Source organism: Hemicordylus capensis, chromosome 5 (genome assembly GCF_027244095.1).
Source record: "Hemicordylus capensis ecotype Gifberg chromosome 5, rHemCap1.1.pri, whole genome shotgun sequence".
NCBI lineage: Eukaryota > Metazoa > Chordata > Lepidosauria > Squamata > Cordylidae > Hemicordylus > Hemicordylus capensis.
In genome coordinates this window covers 167,505,395-167,527,195 of record NC_069661.1, presented here as the reverse complement: position 1 = coordinate 167,527,195, position 21,801 = coordinate 167,505,395, and the positions used below count along the sequence as shown (strand labels likewise).

General features: G+C 43.0%; 1 protein-coding gene across 29 annotated transcripts in view; it reads right to left on the bottom strand.

The window, feature by feature from the left end:
* The window catches only part of CADPS2 (calcium dependent secretion activator 2), a 522,314-nt gene that overhangs the window by 190,574 nt on the left and 309,939 nt on the right, over nt 1-21,801 (bottom strand). For all 29 annotated transcript variants that reach the window (XR_008307725.1, XR_008307727.1, XR_008307726.1 and 26 more), the window contains 3 exons: nt 20,684-20,750; nt 2,226-2,334; nt 874-1,074 (listed from right to left, as the gene is read on the bottom strand). Coding sequence is in view for 26 of the 29 variants with exons in the window: in XM_053251802.1 (XP_053107777.1) it covers nt 874-1,074; nt 2,226-2,334; nt 20,684-20,750 (377 nt within the window). In the remaining 3 variants the exon portion in view is untranslated. The remainder of the gene's footprint in view (nt 1-873; nt 1,075-2,225; nt 2,335-20,683; nt 20,751-21,801) is intronic.

Genomic DNA, 21,801 nt, shown 5'->3' with positions numbered 1-21,801 from the left:
TTGATGCACTCTCGTAACCTCTATTGTATTTGAGCAATTCTGGAAAATGAATTAGATGCAGCTAGAAGATTGGAGACAAGCAAATATTGTCCCAATCGTCAAAAAAGAAAATGCAGGAAATTACAGACCAGTAAATCTGATTTCAGTACCAAGGAAGAACAGACTTTACAGCAGTCAGCCTGTAAGCATCTTGATAACAATGCAGTGATTAGTAGAAGTCAGTCTGGATTTGTCAAGAATAAATCTTGCCAGATTAATCTTATCTCTTTTTTTGATTGGGTTAATTGCTTAGTGGATTATGAGAATGCTGTGGATGTAATTTATCTTGATTTCAGCAAAGCATTTGACAAAGTATGCCCAAGAGTAAAAGTTGAAAAAACTAAGTATATTTAGTCTAGATGAGAGAGGTTGGACATGATAGCACTTTTCAATACCTGAAGGACTGCCACACAGAAGAGGTCAAATGTTCTCTACCACCCCAGAAGGCAGGACTAGATTTCATGGGCTTAAGCTACAGGAGGGACAAATTTCAGCTATATATTAGGATAAATTTCTGAATACTAAGAACAGTTCAACATTGGAACTCATTACCTGGGGGCGGGGCGGGGTGGGTGGGGTGGAGTGGAATCTTCCGCATTGGGGTCTTCAAGCAGGGTCTGGTCAGCCATCTATTAGGGATGCTCTGGATCTCAGTTTCCTGAATTGAGCAGAAAGTTGGACTAGATGGCCTAACAAGGCTCATTCCAACTCTATGCTTCTAAGGAGCTGAAAGCCATGTGTTCCATTAACAGCAACAATTGTCAGGAAAATTAAATTCCATATTGATTAGTCACAATACCTCATTTCCTTTGGTTACCAACAAAATAAACTTACTCTGTGATAGATCTGTGTGGATATTGCTTCCTTTTGAATTCATCTTCTGTGCTTGACTTGCAGGGATCGGCTTATAAGACTGACCTGTTGCTCTATACATTGCTTGAACCCACAGGATTCTATCTTGCTCATCATCACTGGCAAATATCACTGTGTCTCCTTCTTTTACAGCGTTGAAGAACATCTGACCACCCTGAAGGCCTGCAAAAAGAGGTAAAAGACAAAGCTGACATTGGGGGAAACTGAGCCCACATTCACAGTTTGTTGCAAGCAAGGGAGGGCAATTGTGTTTTTTTCTCACAGATTTCCCCAGTGGAAGCCTCTTCCTCACTGAAAAGGAGGCCACAAATGTAAAAGAGGTTTGATCCAGTTCAAGTGAAGGAAAGTGGGAGAGGAGACAGTTTCCTGTATCTCAGACTCTAGGAACACGAGGGTGAGGAGTAGGGGAGGGACTGTGTTCTCCCCTTGAGGATATTTCTAGGTCCAGTCTCTTCTCCTAACTCCATACAAGTGAATTGTCATTTAAAATTTAAAGCCCTGTTGTTCCAAGGGTGAATGAAATGCATTCTAGGGGCCCTGGCATCCTGTTGTCTCAGGCAGCTGTGTATAATACTACTGAATTGGCCAGTCCTAACCTGTGTGAAATTCTGAAGTACAAAAGAATGCATTCTATTAAGGCTTCTACTAACATACCAGTTATGATTTACCTGCTTTCCTTTTAACACTTACGAACAAACGTCTTTTCCTCAGAAGGCAAAATAAAATCAGTTTATCTAGTCTTATGAGGGAACCGATAGATTTATGATGCAGAAGTGCAAAGAATATGCCTTTGTGTTGTTTGTTAATCTGATTTCAAGAAGATCAAGAATGGGACAAGAGAAAAAAACAGAGCACATAGCACTATACATATTGTTACTATACAGGGACCACAGAAATGTTCTGCTATATTGGCAGCTTTGACCAATCTTAGTTTAAACCTGAAAAAGAGCTACTACTACTATGAATATTTATACATGACTTTTCAACACAAGTGCTTAAAGCAGTTTACAAGAAAAATAAATAAAAAATAAATAAGACGGTTCCCTATCCCAAAAGGGCTCAAAATCTAAAAACAAACATAAGGTAGACACCAGCAACAGTCACTGGAGAGATGCTATGCTAGGGATGGATAAAGACAGTTGTTCTCTTCCTGCTAAATGTTAGAGAGTCATCTCTGTAAAAGGTGCCTCAGTTAGCAATCCAGCTATTCACTGGGGTTTGCATGGTTACACAGACCGTTGTAAAGTTTTTCACAACCAAGGGAGTCTGTTCTACTTGTGTAACAAGTGAATAAGCATTACATAGCAAAATACCTGGATGAGGTGCTGTATAGTCCACAGTGTATCCTTCAAGCTGCATTAACTCTTGAGGCTCAGATTTCTTCTCTCTATAGCTGCACATAGCAAATGTGTACTGGCTAACCTGAGTAAAGAAAGTTTTGGATTTGCTCAATTTCATTACATCATGTTATACATTACATATCAGAAGACTGGAAGTATACAAAAAGCACATGGTTTATTAGAGACAGCAATAACTTCTCTAGTATCAATCTAGTCACAAATTACTATTCATGTAGCTGAAAAGAAAGATGTCACTAATGGTGCACTGAAAATCTGAAACTCATTTACGGTTACAGAGCAAATCTGTGCTTATGTGTCTCCTGAAAACACAGACATTCAGACACTGGTATAATGGATGATACAACCCATCTGACTGCATAACAAATTCTCCATCACATAACAAGTGCAAAACTGAAAAGCCAGAGAAGTAAAATATATTGCCCTTTTATATTTACTTGCTGTGCCTTTGTACAACAGAACCTTTGGATGGGGTGGTATAAAATGTAATATAATAAATAATAATAAATATTATTTTCAAAGGGTCAAAGCAGCATTCACATAGAGAGCCAGGTTTTAAGTGTCAAATGTGGACCATAATGAGCGGCAACTTTTCTCCCCATTCCTACTACTTAAATGCATTATGTATCTGGGACCTGTTTGTACTCTTTGGGAAGGTGGAGTTATTCTTTGGTCTGGTGGAGTATAGGTAAATGGTGGGGTGTAGTTTGTGTATGTATAGCAGGAAAATGATTTGTTAGGTGTGAATGGGAGGGAGAAGGAGAGGCTAGGAGAGGCTGTATCCCACTGGAGAGGCTGTATCCCACTGACAAAGTATGTGGCAAAATCATCATCATCATTTTGGAAAACAATGTTGAGCAGGAATTGTCCTGCCCATTCAAAGCACTTCCACTAACAAATCATTTACTATACTGGACTGCAAGAGCATTACTTATGAACATATGAAGCTGGTTTATACTTTGTCAGAGTATCTGGCTCACTTTTGTCTTGTCTTGGCAGTGGCTCCAGAGAGTCTCAAGCAAGGCTGTTTGGGAATATCTGCTACCCTTTAACTGGAGATGCCAAAGATCAAACCTGGAATCTGACAGATACAAAGCATGTACTCTACCAATAAGAATGTGGGCCCCATCACAAACGATCTGAGAGTATCCTCATTAGCAGCTATCTGCAGTTGCTTGCAGTTGGGGATTTCTGTTTTCTGTCGAATGGTGGACTGCAACTTTTATACTCGGCCTGAGGGTTACTTTGGACTCCACATGTTGTACTCACGTACAGATAGCAAGGCACAAGATATAAAATGAGAACTGATCGTCACAACCAAACAGCAGCTCAACTGGGCCACTGATATCAGCAAGAAGCTGATATTGTCTTCCATGATACAATGGTGATTTTGTTAAGGGATCCTAGAGCATCAGTTACAGTTTTAGCTCCACCAGGACCATCTATACATACAATTTTCTAAGGTGTACCTGTGGCTAATCCCATGCACAGCAGCTCTTGTGAGAGTTTGGGAGCAGCTGCCAAGAGTTGTGAGAACTGGCGAGGAGGGAGGGAGACTGTGGAGAAGGCACCGCCACCTTTGTGAGCCGTTGTGGATGGCTGAGCAGGCAGCAAAAATGGGGCTGCTGGCCTCCTCATGTGGATGAGAGCTGGTGGGGGGAGGGAGGGGGGGGAGGTTGAGGAGAAGGCACCATCACCACTGTGAGCGGCCAAGCAGCTGGCCAAAACGGGCTGCCAGGCTGCTCGCGAGGAGGATGAGATCTGGTGGGAGGGAGGGAGGTCGAGGAGGAGGTGGTGCCACTGCGAGCAGCTGAGCAGGCTGTGATACTGGGATGCCAGCCTCCTTGTGAGGAGGATAACAGCTGCCCACGGGAAGGGTGGAGAGGGAGACTGGCTGAAAGGATGGGAGAACTGGCTGAGCCTTGAAATAGAGGGAGAGGAAAGGAGAACTAGGGGCGCAGATGCTCTGCGCCTGGGTCAGCTAGTCCTCTTGGATGCGCTTGTACACAACTGATGCTATGGGGACTGAAGCTAGGGTCGAAGCATGATACACTGATGCTACCTGAGGGAAACCCTGTCCCTTTTCCTCCATGGGAGAATCAGAGATGGATCCGGAATCATCCAGAATAACTGCGGCATCACAAGCCTTTGAACTTTTAATTGTCTTTTAAGGCTGCAATTTTCTTTTTACACTCTCAGTGGCTGGCAGCAGCCTTTGCAGCATAGTGTTGGTTGGCTAGATATCTAGTAGCTGAGTTAAGCTCATCTACTTTCTCCTCTAATTCCTCAATCTGTTGTTTATAGCTAGTTTTGACCAACAGATATTTCCTGAAATAGGTGTTGGACTCCTCCACTTCTGAAATTAGTTTGGCCTTTTCTGAAGCAAGGTCACTCCTAGACAATTCATACTCTTTCATGTGCACTTTCCACTTCTAACGTGGTGTCCTTCAAACATCCAACACACAGTTCCTAGCCCCTGCATCAAAGCTTTCCTTCCATATGACATTCAGCCAACAATTGTACATCATGCATCAATTTTCTCCTCTCAGTCCAAGCAACTCTGAACACTTCCATGACCAGGATGGCAAAAAGGTCAACAAGCACCATCAATAAATCAACTGTGACGATACCACTGGACAAGGTTCAGGAAAGAGACAAGGGGAACAAGGAGAAGCCACTATCTCTACAGTATTGAAATGTGATGGTTATTGAGGAAATTCAACAGATGTACCAAGAGGTTGGTTTGGTTTTTTTTTAATTTTTATTTTATTTTATTTTTCTGTCATCCTTGAGCACAGCACAATTATAAACTTCAAACTTTGCATCTGGGGTCCAACTCTCTCTTAGTGGACGATAAGAAGCAGGGAATCCCACATTTTGTATACCAATCACATACGTGTGTCCAGGAACCACTGAACTTCAGGTCCTGTCTTTGCTTCAGGCACTGTCTATGGATGATATGGCAGTTTTTTAGTACACTTTGGGGTGGCTTTGAGAGCACTAACAGTGGAAAACCAGGGGTGTGCACTATTGTGCAGCATAAAGCTAAGTATCTCCAACAATGGTTGTACCAATGAGATGGTTGCACTAACATGCCGTTCTGTAGGAGCAAGGCAAAGTACCCAACAGAACAAGAAAAGCTACAGTGTCTCCAATGAGATTAAAGCAAGTAAACCAAGCTCAAAATTTCCCAACAGCTAGCAGCAATTTTAACCTAAGAAGGCTGTCTCTACTCTTATGCAGTTGGCACAGGAAATGCCTTTCTCCCGTGGTAGTCCTAAACAAGAGCAGGACCAGTAAACTTGTTAACTTTGTGGGAATATTTGGCAGTGCAGTAAGCCACATCTCTGCCCATTACAAAGCCAAGATCCCTACAGTTCCAACACCAGATCACACATACACAGAATGACGAGGCTTTTACTTTGAGTGCTATCTCTGGCTCTTTGACAGGGGAGTCACCCTATGGACATTCAGAGGGAAGAGGGCAGACGTTAGGGAGGGGAGTTACAGACACTAGGACAGACAGATAGTGAATGTGAGTCAGAAAATACAGGAAAGAGAGAAAATTTTCTGATCCACCCTCTGGACAGATACCCCGTGTCTTGACTATGTTTTTGGCTAAAGGGGAAACTAATTCAAAATGGATACAAATCTTCATATAGCCAAATTAATAACTAAGGTACCAGGAAAGCTGGTCATGGGTCGGGTACACCAAAATTAAGGTGCTCAGGAGAGAGCCACAGAGTCAAGTCAGGTTTCTTGAAAGCAAAAACTAAGTTCTATTGAAGAACCGAAATGTACAAAGTGGTATATAGCACTCCCCTATAGAGCTGCTGGCAATGGTCTCCCTTATGGGGTGAATGCTCTCAGAATGGCACTGAATTGCCTCCAATATGCACCCAGGAGTTAACACTGAGGGATAGGGAATAGATTTGAGGACAACTGATAGATACACTAAGGCTATTCTCACAAGCAGCCCAACCCAGGCTAGGGCAGCCCAGCCTGGGTTGGGCAGCTTGTGTGCGGTGCTGAGAGTGAACCCAATCCTGGCTCTGCTGCAGCCACAAGCCCCAGTTTGAAGCCAGGGATTTTGACTGTGAGAATAGCCTAAGAGAATAAAGACAGAGACACTGATCTATATCTATCTATCTATCCTAGGTTGGCGAGGCTTGGGTCCGAGGGTTGCAAAGATGCTGGCTTCTTCTTGGAAAGGAGGTGCAGTCCTTTAGTTGCAGGTTGGGAGCTGAGACAGAGAGGCTCCAGGCGAAATGGAAAGGCAATGTGCCTACTGATGGCTGGGCTCTGCTGCTCAGGAAGGCACTAAAGGATCTCCCAGGGAAAAGGAAGAAAGCAAAACTGCGGCAGTACAAGAGAGCAGATCTCTGTGTGCATGCGCAGAAGTGAGATGCCTCTGGGATGGTGGCAAAAGCAAAAGAACAAACACGCATGCTAATCCCAATCTGTTCTTGTACGCCATGAGGCAAAAGGAAAGTGAACTGGGGACATGGTCAAGGATGTACCCATTGTGATGAGGCTCCCGGATGGCTCTAAATAAAAGGAATTGCAGCATACTGGGCTACTGAATAGTGAATTTTTTTAGGTGCGCTTCAGGCATTTTCTTAAGACAAAAGGGGTATAGGGGCCATTTCAGGGTAGGTATAGTTTATGCAAAATAATGCTCAGGTTCATCCAATGCAAATTAGAGCCCTATGTGGAAAGGGAAATGTTGGATGTTCAAACTGGTTTCAGAAAAAGCCGAGGAACAAGAGACATCATTGCTAATGCACGCTGGATAATGGAGAAAGCCAAAGAATACTAGAAAGAAGTCAATATATGCTTTATTGACTACAGACAAGTCTTCGATTGCGTCGACCATGTCAAGTTCTGGAATATCCTTAGGAAAATGGGCGTCCCATAACACCTCATTGTTCTCATGAGAAACCTATACACAGGACAGGAAGCCACAGTTCAGACAGAACATGGTGAAACAGACTGGTTCCAGATCGGCAAAGGAGTAAGACAAGGCTGTATACTTTCTCCTTCTTTATATGTTGAACATATACTGAGATAAGATGGGGAAGAAGACGAGCGTGGTTTTAAAGCTGGAGGAAGAAACATCAATAACTTTTGCTACATTGATGACACCACTCTGATAGCTGAAAATGCGGATGACCTGCAAGTTCTAGTAATGAAGGTCAACGAGCACAGTGAAAAAATGGGACTACAATTAAATGTAAAGAAGACTAAACTAATGACAATGGGTACAGCAACCAGCCTCAGAATTGACAATGAAGACATTGAAGTGATGGATAGCTTCTGCCTTTTAGGATCCACTGTCAACATTAAAGGATCCAGCAATCAAGAAATGCGCCGCAGACTAGCACTTGGTAGGGTTGCAATGAAGGCTTTGGAAAGGATATTTAGATGCGTTGATGTGTCTACACCTACAAAGATTAGAACCGTCTAGACAATGGTTTTCCCTGTGACACTCTATGGATGTGAAAGCTGGACCTTGAAGAAACAAGACAGAAAAAGCACTGACGCTTTTAAACTTTGGTGCTGGAGAAGTCTTTTGAGGATACCATGGACAGCCAGGAAAACAAACAAATGGATCATAGAAGAAATCAATCCATAATTTTCACTCGAGGCACAAATGACCAGGCTCAAACTATCATACTTGGGACACATTATGCGAAGACCCAGCTCCCTTGAGAAGTCTATAATGCTGGGGGAAGTTGAAGGAAAGAGAAGAGGACAACCAGCAGCAAGATGGATGGACTTGATTATGAGAGCAATGAATGCACCACTGAGAGACCTTAAAGGCCAAGCTGAAGACAGATCATCCTGGAAAGAATCTATCTATGTGGTCGCTAAGAGTCAACACCGACTTGACGGCAATCAATCAATCAATCAATCAATCAATCAATCAAGTTTATGCAAAAGGAGAGTGGTTTGCAGCATGGCTCATCTTGATTAGTGCTGAGAGTCCTTTATCTGTACGACTTGTCTTGCATTTCTTGGCATGTGCTCATCAAAATGTCTTCCTCCACCTCTAATGAGTGGAGCGGTCAGTATGTTCTGGTGAATTCTGTTATGCCTAGAGGCAGCAAGCAATTACAATGTTATTTCCCAATTCACTGCAATTTTAGTAATGATTTAGGGGCATCAGGAAGGTACCCAAAACAGAACAACTAATCTCCTGTCCACTGACTGGGGAGATGACACTGTACTGGCATCTTAGCTAGAAGACAATTGTGTAGCTACTATGGAAAAGCCAAAGATTAGGTCTTGGGGGTGCGAGGGTGCAACTAAGTCAGGTGGGAATGCTAAAAAGCTTTGTGAAAGAAAATCACATGAAGAACATGAATAATATTTTAACTATGTCAAATATTTAGAAACACCCTTTGTTCCCAGATTTCAAAATTCCAAAATCATCATGTGACAGAAAGTGGGGAGGATGTTACAGATAAAAACACTAGCTGACATTCAGCGTAGGTGGTCCTGAACTGCCTATGCCACTGCAGGCATCTAAAACAATGCTCATGGTGTTGCATAGCAGGGCTAGTGCTCTACTACTTTAAAAGTGTGCATTTGCACATATAACGGATGTAGCATTGCGCAACTGCAGTTGAAAAGTTTTAAGTAGTCGTGCACCAGCTCTGTTATGTAACACTATGAACATTGTTTGAGAAGCCTGCAGTGGTGCAGGCATTAGCACATGCTGTCAGCCACTAAAGCAGGGAAGCAGAGAAACCCTTGAACTGAGAATCTACTAAAATGAAATGGAAACTGACTTGCAATGCCCATTATTTACTTACTTACTTACTCACTTACACACACAGTCAGACAGGTGTTATTGACTGATTTGTTTTATCCAGACATCGAGTCCTACCCAAGGACCGGGGATAGCTGAATTTTATTGTCAATGTTGTTGCTGCTGTTATAGATATCGTCGCAGAATATAAGTGTTTAAGCCAAATTATTGTTATTATTGTTATTTCTTGTTTACACAGTCAGACAGGTGTTATTGACTGGTTTGTTTCATCCAGACATCGATTCCTTCCCAGGGACCTGGGATGGCTGAATTTTATCATCAGTACTGTTGATCATTATAGATATCGTCGCAAAATATAGGCTGTTCCCAATAAAGTTGCTTTTTGTAATTGGCCGATGATGATTCCTGTGGCCCCTATGGTGTTGAGGTGCTCTTCAAGTTGTTTTGGAATTGCACCTAGGGTCCCAATTACCACTGGGATTATTTTGATCTTTTTCTGCCACAGCCTTTCAGTTTCAATTTGTAGATCTTTGTATTTTGTGATTTTCTCTATTTCTTTTTCTTCTATTCTACTATCCCCTGGTATTGCTATGTCGATTATTTTAACATGTTTTTCTTTCTTCTCGACTACAGTTATATCTAGTGTATTGTGTGGCAGATGTTTGTCTGTTTGTAGTTGGAAGTCCCATAATATTTTTACATCTTCATTTTCAACAACTTTTTCCATTTTATTGTCCCACCAATTTTTGGCTACAGCTAGCTTGTATTTTTTTGCAGATGTTCCAGTGTATCATCCCTGCTACCTTGTCATGCCTTTGTTTGTAGTCAGTCTGTGAGATCTTTTTACAACAGCTGATTAGGTGGTCCATGGTTTCATCTGCTTCTTTACAAAGGCGGCACTTGCTGTTTGTGGTTGATTTTTCGACTTCTGCTCTTATTGCATTTGTTCTTAGTGCCTGTTCTTGTGCAACCAGTATTAAACCCTCTGTTTCTTTCTTCAAGTTGCCTTTCTTAAGCCATTGCCAGGTCTTGGTGATGTCTGATTTTCCACTTATATTGTGCAAATATTGACCATGCAGGGGCTTATTTTTTCATTTTTCTGCTCGGTTCTTGACTTGTTCTTTCCTGTAGGCCTGCTTTGTTTCATTGGGGTTGAATAGTTTCTCGTTATTGACCATTTGAAGTGCATCTTCTTCACTGTCCTTGATATATTCTTCAAGGCCTCTTTTTTCCTCCTCTGCTGTTTGATGGACTTGCAGCATTCCTCTTCCACCTGAGCTGCGAGAGAGGTATAGCCTATCTACATCACTGCGGGGGTGCAGAGCATGATTGATGATCATGATTTTCCTGGTCTTACGATTTAGCGTCTCTAGCTCTGCCTGGGTCCAGTCTATTGTCCCTGCAGTGTATCTGACAACAGGTACTGTATAGCCCAAGTGTTTATGGCATGTAAGGTGTTCCCGCCATTGAGTTTGGACTTGAGGATTTTTCTAACTCTCCTGATGTATTCACTTCCCATTTTTCTTTTAACTGCAGTGTGTGCAATGTTATCTGCCTGGAAAATGCCCAAGTATTTGTAATTTTTCTCTCTTCCAGGTTCTTAATGCTTCCATTGGACAGTTCTATTCCTTCTGTTTTTGTTATTTTTCCTCTGTTCATTATTAATGCAGCACACTTGTCTAGCCCAAATTCCATTGCTATATCACTACTGTATATACGGACAGTGTTTAGCAGCGATTCGATTTCTGACTGGGATTTTCCATACAACTTCAGATCATCCATGTACAGCAGATGGTTGATTTTACTTGATGTTTTAGATGTTTGGTATCCGAGGCCTGTTCTGTTTAGTATTTGTGAAAGTGGAGTCATGACGATTACAAACAATAGAGGGGATAGTGAGTCCCCTTGGAAAATGCCTCTTCTAATGCTAACCTGTCCAAGTGTCTCGCCATTGATTGTTAACTGTGTACTCCACATGCTCATTGCTTTTTAAATAAATATCTGAATGTTTCTGCTGACACCAGTTGTTTCTAAACATTTTAGTATCCATGAGTGAGGCAATGAGTCAAAGGCTTTCTTGTAGTCAGTCTATGCAACACTTAGATTTGTTTTTATTCTCTTGCAATTTTCTAAAATCATTTTGTCAATCAGCAGCTGGTCTTTTGTGCCTCTGGTGTTCGGGCAATTTCCTTTCTGTTCAGCTGGAAGCTGCTTATTAGTTAATAAGTGTTGCATTACTTCATCTGCTATTATTCCAGTTAATAATTTGAACATGGTTAGCAGGCAGGTTATCGGTCTATAATTACTTGGAACTGCAACTTTTGCTGGGTCTTTCATGATGAGATGAGTTTTCCCAGTTGTTAGTCATTGTTCAATATCACCTCCTTGCAAAATGTGATTGAACTGTTTTGATAGTTGTTCATGTATGCTTGTTAGGTGTTTAAGCCAAAAGCCATGCAGTTCATCGTCGCCTGGTGCAGTCCAATTTTTTATTTTCTTTGCTCTTTCACTTATTAATTCTGGTGTTATTATTAGATCTTGCATTTGTTGGTTACATTTTTCGACCTCTTTCACCAAGCCTGCTTTTTTATTATAATCTATTGGATTGTCCCATAGTTTCTCCCAGAACTGCACTGTATCTTCTTTGTTTGGTGTTTCTACGTTTCTTGCAGTTTCTCCTTCTATGCTTTGGTAGAAACGTCTCCGATTCGACTGGAATTGGAGATTCTGCCTCTGTTGTGTAATTCTAGCTTCGTATCTGCTAATCTTCTTTGACACTGCTGTTATTTGCTGCTTTATTACTTCCAGGACTTCTCTAATTTTCCTTGAACCTAGATGGTATTTTTGGATCAGATACTGTTTGGTGTTTTCATTCTTCAGCTTCTTGTCTTTCATATCTTTCAATTTACTAGCATCTGATCTAAGCCTTGAGATTTTATGTTCTAATCTAATCTTCCATTTAGGTGATGTACTACTTTCTTTTTTTGACCTTATATCCGAGCTCTTGTGTTGTTATTGTTGCTGCACTGTACATTAGTTGGTTTGTTTCTTGCAAATTATTGGTTGTTATTTCTGCAAGGGCAGTATTGACATCCTTTAATGCCTGAGCAAGTTGTTTTTTGGCAACTGTTTTTAGAGCTGGAAGTCGAACCCTGGTGGTTGTTTGGTTCATGTGGTCAGTTATTTTTTGCTTTAGTTCTTGTTGCTTTTCTGTTAAACGGCATTTGGGTTTTTGAGGTGAAGGCAAAGGGGAGGTTGCCTGGTTTTGATTTTGAAACAGTTCAGCAACAGTGGCATCGTCTATTTCCAACACTTCCTCCACCTGCGCCTGAGTAACTTCTTCAGCTGTTGGTAATTCTTCTTCCATATGTTGAACCTGTGTTGCTCCTTGCAATTCTTCCATCCAACTTCTGTGAATACTTTATTTCTTATTATGAATCTTCTCTGGTCTGCTAGCCTTTGTTTTGTTATTTCTGTATCTGGATGCTTCTCTTTCCAAATTTGGTACATTCTTTTTAAATAACCTCTTTTAGTTGGACTAGACTTGTAATAGCAGATCATTATTTCCTTGTTGGCATTTTTTGTATATTTTTTTCCGGTTAAGCGACATTTCTTCCAGGATCATGCAGTCTCCAGCCCTGGTTGCTCAACTGAAGATCCTGAATCCTGTAGCCCACTTGCCACCAGATTTTCAGGGACTCCAGCACCTGGCGCAGTCCTTGTTGACCTGGGTGACGACCGAGCTGGTATAGATTTATTAAAGTTACGTCTCACCATATTGTTGATGGGAGAGGCACTCTTTGTCTGGCTCCTCTGGTGAGACCTGTCCAGTATGGTTGGACCTCTGGCATAGCTCTCACCTTCCCAAGCCCCACAACCACACCAAGGTAGTGCCTCACTGGGGGATGATGATGATTTCTATACTGCCCTTCCAAAAATGGCTCAGGGCGGTTTACACAGAGAAATAATAAATAAGATGGCTCCCTGTCCCCAAAGGGCTCACATTCTAAAACAAAATGTAAGATAGACACCAGCAACAGTCACTGGAAGTACTGTGCTGGGGGTGAATAGGGCCAGTTACTCTCTTCCTGCTAAATAAAAAGAATCACCATGGTAAAAGGTGCCTCTTTGCCCAGTTAGCAGGGGACATTGATGAATCACTCATGCTATGATAGCTAAATTAGACATGTATAAGTATTGTAGTCCTTAGGCATAAATCTATTGATCTGTGTCTCTCAGAAACCACTGAGCTGAGGCAACAAGATGAATATTCATGACAAGGAGAGACCCCTAGCTTTCAATTAACAGTGATACAGGAGAATTCAAATGATCACGAAGCTGTTTTCCTTCATACTGTGGAATTAGGTTCGGATGCACATCAAATGGCCATGCACATTAATTTAATGTGCAAATTAACTAGATCTAAAAAGAAGCAGCAGCAGGGAGAGAATCCTCAATAATGTTGTAGACTCATACCCATCACTACATGATCATTTGAAATCCTTTACCTATAATGTCAATAGGGCTACAAATGGCATGTACAGATCACATCAGTAAACAGGGCCTGACAGTAAGCAGCACTTTTAAAAAACAAACGTATATACCACTTTCCTCAAACCTTAATAAAACAAAAGAAACATAAAATTAAACAACAACAAAAAACCAACAGCTAAAGTACCACCCTCCCACAGCTCACAACATAAAAACCCCCAAGTGTAATAGTAGTTTCAGTAACAGGAACAAAAATAATAGTAGCAACAAATAGACAAGCAGCTCCAAAAGCCCTCTGGCAAGTCTTTACACAATTGCTAAAAGAACACAGTGTTGACCAGGGTGCGGGGACTGGTGTGGGGTGGTGGGGACGGGACCTAATATCAACAGAGAGGCCATTTCACCATCACCATTGCCATGGAAAAGACTCTGTCTGCTCCTAGTATATGCCTATAATAGTTCCTATAGCAAAGGCAGCTAAAGCAGAGCCTCAGATGATGAACACGAAATACAAGGGGGGACACATGGAAGAAGGCAACTTTAAATACCCAGTTCCCAAGCTGTTTAGGGCTTTGAAGGAAAGAATCAACACCTTGAATTGAGCCTGGAAACGAAAACAGGAGGGCAAGTGCTAATAGATGACAAGTGATGGGTTCCCAAAGGGTCAATTCAGCTAACAGCTTGGCAGCAGCATTTTGTACCAGCTGATGTTTACAGGTGCTTTTCAAGAGTGTGTTAAAAACAGTCCACAGGAGGAGACTAGGGCATGAATAACTGTGCCAGTCAGATTTCTCCAGAAATGGCTACAGCCGGCAAACTGGACAAGGTTGGTAAAAGATGCTTCTAGTCACTGCTGCCATCATGGTCTCTAAAAGGCAACCAGAACAAGGAGCACCACAAAATGCCAGCATGATTCTTCATGGGGAGTGTAATCCATTTAAAACAGAGTAAAATTCCCAAATTAACTGCTTGCCCAGCCAACAGAACTTCAGTCTCATCTGGACTATCCTTCAGCTTGCTCTCATCCATCCACTCCTTCACAGCAGCCAAAAAATGGTTCAGATTTCTGAGTATTGTATCTTTATGCTTAGTTTGCACAACATATGACATTCCATAGAAGTGCATCCTTCTTATGGATTAAAAGCAAGAACTGGTCATACAGGTAACAGCAAAATACTGAGGCTGTTCTTATTAAATAGTCACCACATGTATATGATCCTTTTTGTGGACTTGCTCACACAGGTCTGTGTCTGACGACATGCAGAGAAAATGCTTGCTGCATTCATCCTTGATCAAAAGGCAAATTCACATGATACCTCAGAGCAGAAGGGAAGGTCAGCAAGCTAACCCTCACCCACCACACACCCCTTTAGCCCCGAACCTATTGCAAGCACCAGGTGAGGGGACACTGAGCAGGCCAGAATCATGTCCTGAGAGCTTCAAGAATGCCATGTTGGACTCCCAGGGTCCCCTTTTTACCAGGTTCTGCTAGGAGGTCCAGAAGTGGGCTTCTGTGCAATCCACTGCATTTGGACCTGCCTGCCTAGGAATAAGAAAGTGTCAACCACTGTAGCTCGCAGCCTCAGAGCAAGACTAGCAAAGGAAGGAGACCCAAACACCCCAGAAGAGCTTCAGAGACTCTAGTGCTCCTGAGCCTCAAGGGCAAGGCAGCCATAGCTCACTCTTCAGTCAGTCACATTGCTGCCCTCCTGACCTCCACACTGATGTCAGTACAGCCACCTCCCTAAGATAATCCTAATTCCCAAAGACAACATCCTAACCACTCCAAAACCCATTGTTCTCTGCCAGACACTGTCTCAAGTAACCATTAACCTAGAAAATACCACTTCAGCATGTAGCCTTCCCTGCACGAGGCATCTTTTCCTCTATAAAGATAGTCAGTAGAAAACCCTCCAATTCGCTCAAGCCCTGAGAGTCATCCTGGGAGATTGGGTCCCTCTGCTTCCCCATTATCTCTCCACCCTTGCCGCCGAGGATTCAGGCTTGCTTCCTTCCCCCTCAAGAGCAGGTAGAATAAGGGGTTCCCCACTTCCTCTGCCCCGGGAAATTCCCCCCCTCTCGATTCTTCCTTGTGAACTGAGTGAGTGAGAGTGTGAGTGTGAGTGTGTGTGTGAGTTACTGTCAGGCGAGGTTAGGAGATTCCTCTGAAAGTTGGTATTGTATCTATCTTTGTCCCACCAAAGTCGGGGAGGTTCAGTCAGCTCTTCCCCCCGGTTAAAAGGCAGCCCCAGAGGACAATGGGGCTACCGATTCTGCAGGATTGGGGCCATAACCAAGGGACTCCCAAGAATCTCAGGAGCCCTACTTATGAGCAGCATCCCACTGTATAGCAATGGTCTTACAGTGAGGGAAATAAGTATTTGATCCCCTGCTGATTTTGTCCGTTTGCCCTCTGACACAGAAATGACCAGGCTATAATTGGAATGGTAGGTTTATTGTAGCTGTGAGAGACAGAATAACAACAAACAAACCCTCAAAAGCCCAGTGCCCAGAAGTCAGCGATGGATTTGCATTGTAGTGAGGGAAATAAGTATTCGATCCCCTATCAACCAGCAAGATTTCAGGCTCCCAGGTGTCTTTTCACTATATGCAGGTAACGAGCTGAGATGAGGAACACCCTCTGTAAGGGAGTGCTCCTAATCCCAGCTTGTTACAGTACCTGTATAAAAGACACCTGTCCATAGAAGCAAGCAATCACTCTGCTTCCAAACTCACCACCATGCCCAAGATCAAAGAGCTGTCAAAGGATGTCAGGGAGAAGGTTGTAGACCTGCACAAGGCTGGACTGGGCTACAAGACTATCGCCAAGCAGCTTGGTGAGAAGGTGACTACAGTTGGCACGATAACTCGCAAATGGAAGAAACACAAAATAACTGTCAATCTCCCTCGGTCTGGGGCTCCATGCAAGATCTCACCTCGTGGAGTTGCAATGATCATGAGAACGGTGACAAAGCAGCCCAGAACTACATGGGGGGAACTTGTCAATGATCTCAGGGCAGCTGGAACCATAGTCACCAAGAAAACAATTGGTAACACACTACGCCGTGAAGGACTGAAATCTTGCAGTGCCCGCAAGGTCCCCCTGCTCAAGGCAGCACATGTACAGGCCCATCTGCAGTTTGCCAATGCACATCTGAATGATCCAGAGGAGAACTGGGCGAAAGTGTTGTGGTCAGATGAGACCAAAATCGAGCTCTTTGGCATCAACTCAACTCGCCGTGTGTGGAGGAGGAGGAATGCTGCCTATGAGCCCAAGAACACCATCCCCACCGTCAAACATGGAGGTGGACACATTATGCTTTGGGGGTGTTTTTCTGCTAAGGGGACAGGACACCTTCACCGCATCGAAGGGACAATGGACGGGACCATGTACCGTCAGATCTTGGGTGAGCACCTCCTTCCCTCAGCCAGGGCATTGAGAATGGGTCGTGGATGGGTATTCCAGCATGACAATGACCCAAAACACACAGCCAAGGCAACAAAGGAGTGGCTCAAGAAGAAGCACATGAAGGCCCTGGAGTGGCCCAGCCAGTCTCCAGACCTTAATCCCATAGAAAATCTGTGGAGGGAGCTGAAGGTTCGGGTTGCCAAACATCAGCCTCGAAACCTTTCTGACTTGGAGAGGATCTGCAAAGAGGAGTGGGACAACATCCCTCCTGGGTTGTGTGCAAACCTGGTGGCCAACTACAAGAAATGCCTGACCTCTGTGATTGCCAACAAGGGTTTTGCCACCAAGTACTAAGACCTCTTTTGTGAAGGGATCGAATACTTATTTCCCTCACTACAATGCAAATCCATCGCTGACTTTTGGGCACTGGGCTTTTAAGGGTTTGTTTGTTGTTATTCTGTCTCTCACAGCTACAATAAACCTACCATTCCAATTACAGCCTGGTCATTTCTGTATCAGAGGGCAAACGGACAAAATCAGCAGGGGATCAAATACTTATTTCCCTCACTGTAAGTCAGGGTTCAAAGAAGTTCCATTTTCCACATGAGGAATAACCTAACCCACTCATGGGTGTGAGGGACAGCAGCAGACTAGGGCAGAAGCCATGAAGCAGGGTTGCATCCAGCCAGTTCCATCAACAAGGGATATCCATGCTCCTCCCATACAGAGGGAGCCCGCTCACACACTCTCCTTCTGTTCTCTGTTCTTAGTAGAATTCCGCAAATAAAAAGAACGTGTGAAAAGGAGAAAAATACAGTGGAAAGCTAACAAAACATATTAGAACATATTGAACTTGCTCAGAATAGATTTATAAATTCTAAGTCAACAGAGAAAAATATAAAATATCAATACACACCTATAAATATGGGAACCATAAATACAAAATAAATAACTATAAACAAAGATATATGAGAAAGTATCAACAATAATACAAAAACTATATCAAAGCTATACAAAAACATAGATGAGTATTCCAGTATCCAGGGCATGAAAGTCCATAATATGGTGGAAAAATCCCTCCGTCAAAAACAATGATGTACAAGGAGAAGCTAGACTTTTTGCAAGGACCCAGGGGTCTCCCGTATATAGTTGAATAACAAGCTTTGCTCCTTATTCTAAGGTGTAGACAAGTTAAAACTTAGATAGGCATGGTAGGATATTCCAAGGTGTAATCAAAATAGTCCTTGAAAAGCTGCCTAGATATCAGCTGTTTTCGCATGTGCTTCATCATGAAGGACTATAATAGTCCTTCATGATAAAGCGCACGCGAAAATAGCAAAGCTTATTATTCATCTATATACAGGAGACTCATGAGCAAGTTCACAAGACTATTACTCTGATTTGAATGAATTATTTTAGGAATTTATTCCCCTGGGTCCATGCAAAAAGTCTAGGTTCTCCTTGTACATCGTTTTTCCAAGAGTTTATCTATTCATGGCATATTCGTAACGGGCTTCACTGTTTTCAACTCTCTTCCAACAACAGAGGGATTTTTCCACCATATCATGGACTTTCATGCCCTGGATACTGGAATACACATCTATGTTTCTGTATAGCTCTAAAATAGTTTTTGTATTATTGTTGATACTTTCATATATATCTTTGTTTATCGTTATTTATTTTGTGTTTATGGTTCCCATATTTATGGGTGTGTATTGATATTTTATATTTTTCTCTGTTGACTTAGAATTTATAAATCTATTTTGAGCAAGTTCAGTTTGCTCTAATATGTTTTGTTAGCTTTCCACTGTATTTTTCTCCTTTTCACATGGTCTTTTTATTTGTGGCATCTTAGTAGAATTCCAGCAATCCACGAGCAGATTATTCTCCTTCCTCCAAGCTCCTCAGACAACACTAGAGATCAGTCCTCAATCCTACTTCTTGGTTCCCAGCAGCCACCTGAGATTTACACAAGCCAGACCTGTGGACCTCCCATCCGCTGGAGATCAGATGCAGAGACAAGGCTCAGCCCTCGTGTCCTCCTATTGGGGAACAGGCAAGCCAAGTCTGCCAGGTAGGAAAGGGAGACTTTCCTTCCTTTACCCTGGCTTTCCACCCCGTCTCAGAAGAGCAGACTGGATCAACTACTCACCATCACTTCCTTTCCCTATCTCCATTTCACTTAGTCACATACTTGCATTTATACCAATTGAAGAGGTAAAGCATTGCGCTTCCATCATCCTGGCATGCATCAATCAGTGTCTAAGTCACATGGGAATTCCCCCATTATCGTTATGGTCAAACCTCTTGTTTTGTATTTCAATGAAGCAATTCTTTATTTGGATGAACGTCTATGGCTGTGACTTTCTGATGAAACTGCCTGCTTTATATTTGCACTTAAAGGGTCCCGCAAGTGGAGTGAAAGTTCCCTACATAACAGTTCCACAAACTCACTGGACAAGCAGATTCAGAGGAGACATGGAACTGTGACAGAGCTCTGAGGATGCAGCACTAGCTTCCTGCCATGTTCAATTGGATGATAGGTCAGGGAACTCAGAAAAATGTGCAATACCACACCCAGAGGAGCTCTAAGGGTTCAGTGCTAGCCTTCTTAGAACCCCCTTGCCCATCTGGTTCCACGGACTTGGCAGACAAAAAGGCCCTGTGCTCTTGCCCAAGAGCTCTATGATGTTGCACTTACGTCCCTGAGCCCCCTCACTTATTGGGTGAGGAAAATGCAGAGAAGGAGAAGGAGAAAGAGGTGAAGAAAAGGGAAGGCACAAAAGCCCACCTCCCTCCCTCTGCCCTATTTATTCAAGAGCTCCTTTATGCCCCAGCTGTTCTAACAGCATGATCCAAAAGTCTCCATCACAAAGCACACAGATGGAAATTCAAGGCCACTCATAGAATGTGCTTGACTGCCGCACCACTGGCATCATGCGTCCAACACCAGTACTTTGGACCCTTATGTTTGCAAAGGACCTCTGTGTGTAGACCCCAACATATGTAAAGAACAGCTAAGTAATATGTACACTCTTTGGAGCTTTTTCTATAATGATCGGTATTACAGCTGCTTTTGTGTACAATGCACCACCGAGCTTTACCGCCTTTCTACAGCCTTTTTCAAGCGAGATGGCATGGCCAGTAGTGCCAAAAGGATGCATGGGCCCAAGGACCCCTATGCAAAGATAAGGGTCCAGTGCACTGCTGTTGGGTGCACCATACTAGTGGTGCACAGGCTACAACTGCTTTCTAAAAAGATCTAGAGGAAAACAGGCAACAGAAATATGGTCCAAGTAGGTCTCTACTGGTAACTTTTTGAGGTTCAAACTCACTGAAAGCTGAGTAAGTATCACTGTGAAACTGCCAAGGCCCTAATGATGAGCCAGGCTTATTGAAGCCTTCAAGGGGCATTGCACCATGTGCCCATAGCTGTAAGTGGGTGGCCTGGGAGCTGCTCTCTTTGTAATGTCTGGAAAGTGTCTGTGAACAGGATCTAAGAGAAACCCTAATTCATAACATGAAAACAAGTGAAATACAAGTGAATGGGAAATGTTTTGCTGAGATCAGCCTTTAGGACATCTGAAGAGGTTCTAAAAACTGAATTGTAGCTTTGTCAGTTGCAAAGCCAAAATATGCAGCAGTGCAAGAGTTATATGCCTTGAAGCCTCATTGCTCTTTAACAATCTCCCTGGAAATACTACTGCCCAAATTAAGCAGAAAAGAAAAATTACTAACCTGTACAAGAACAAAGTAGCGTTTTTTCCATCTTTTCCAAACTTTCTGACCAAGTGCATATAAATACCTGCCAAACACAAAAACAAATGATTATGTTAAAAATGTTGTACTAAAATTTCCCCAAACAAAATATTAATGGAACTATTTTGCACTCCCTATGAATTAAGCAAACATTTGGGTTTTTCTTTCCCTATATATGCACCTGTCATTAACATTCATATATAGTTTCCTGAATTAGGAATAATAATTAGTGTTATTAGCAACACTCCAGAGGGGGAGGAAGCCCAATCCCCCTGCTTTAGGAAAGTTGTCTATGGAAACTCCCAATGCCCTGCTCTGCTCATAACTTTGGGGCACATGGTGTGCATGAAGGGAGCAGCTTCTGAATAGACGGCAACAGACACCAAGTACCTTGCTGCTTCCACAGTGCACAAGACTCTCCACTTTACATGTGTCAAAAGTCTCTCCCACCCTCCGGAAGCAAGCAAGCACCACACTTGTCAGGTTTCTCACCTTTTGATGGGGAAAGTATTTGAGGAACCTGCAAATCCCCCCTTTTGTGGGTTACAACAGCGCAACACCGCCCCCACCCCCCCACCCATGGGAAAGCAAGCACTTGCAGCTCTTGGCAAGCTTAACCGTTCTGCATGCACACGCTCCAAACATTCCCAATGGGGAAGTGAGATGTTTCCACCATTGCCCAGTTTTCCCCATTTAGATGGTGGAAACCACCATACCTCCCACAATGGGTAATTCACCAATTGCAGCACTTCTTCATTTTTCTCCCTTTGGTTGCGGCATAAAACCCACACCACATCCCATGCCTGCCCCATGGGGAACCAGGAGGTTGCAGCAACTTTGAAGTTTGCCCCTTGTGCATGGTGCTGCCCGCCCCCACCCACAATGGGTAAAATCGACCAGTCGCAGAACTTGCCCAGCTACTCCCTCTGGGATTCCCCATCGCTATTTGGCAAGTAAGCAGTTGAAGCACTGAGCAAATGTATCCTCTTTGTGTTGGGCAGAAACCCAACTCCAATCCATGGGGGGAAGCAGGCGGTTACAGCACCCGGCCTCTTGACCCCCTTTACATTGCCCTGCCCACCCCCCACCAATGGGGA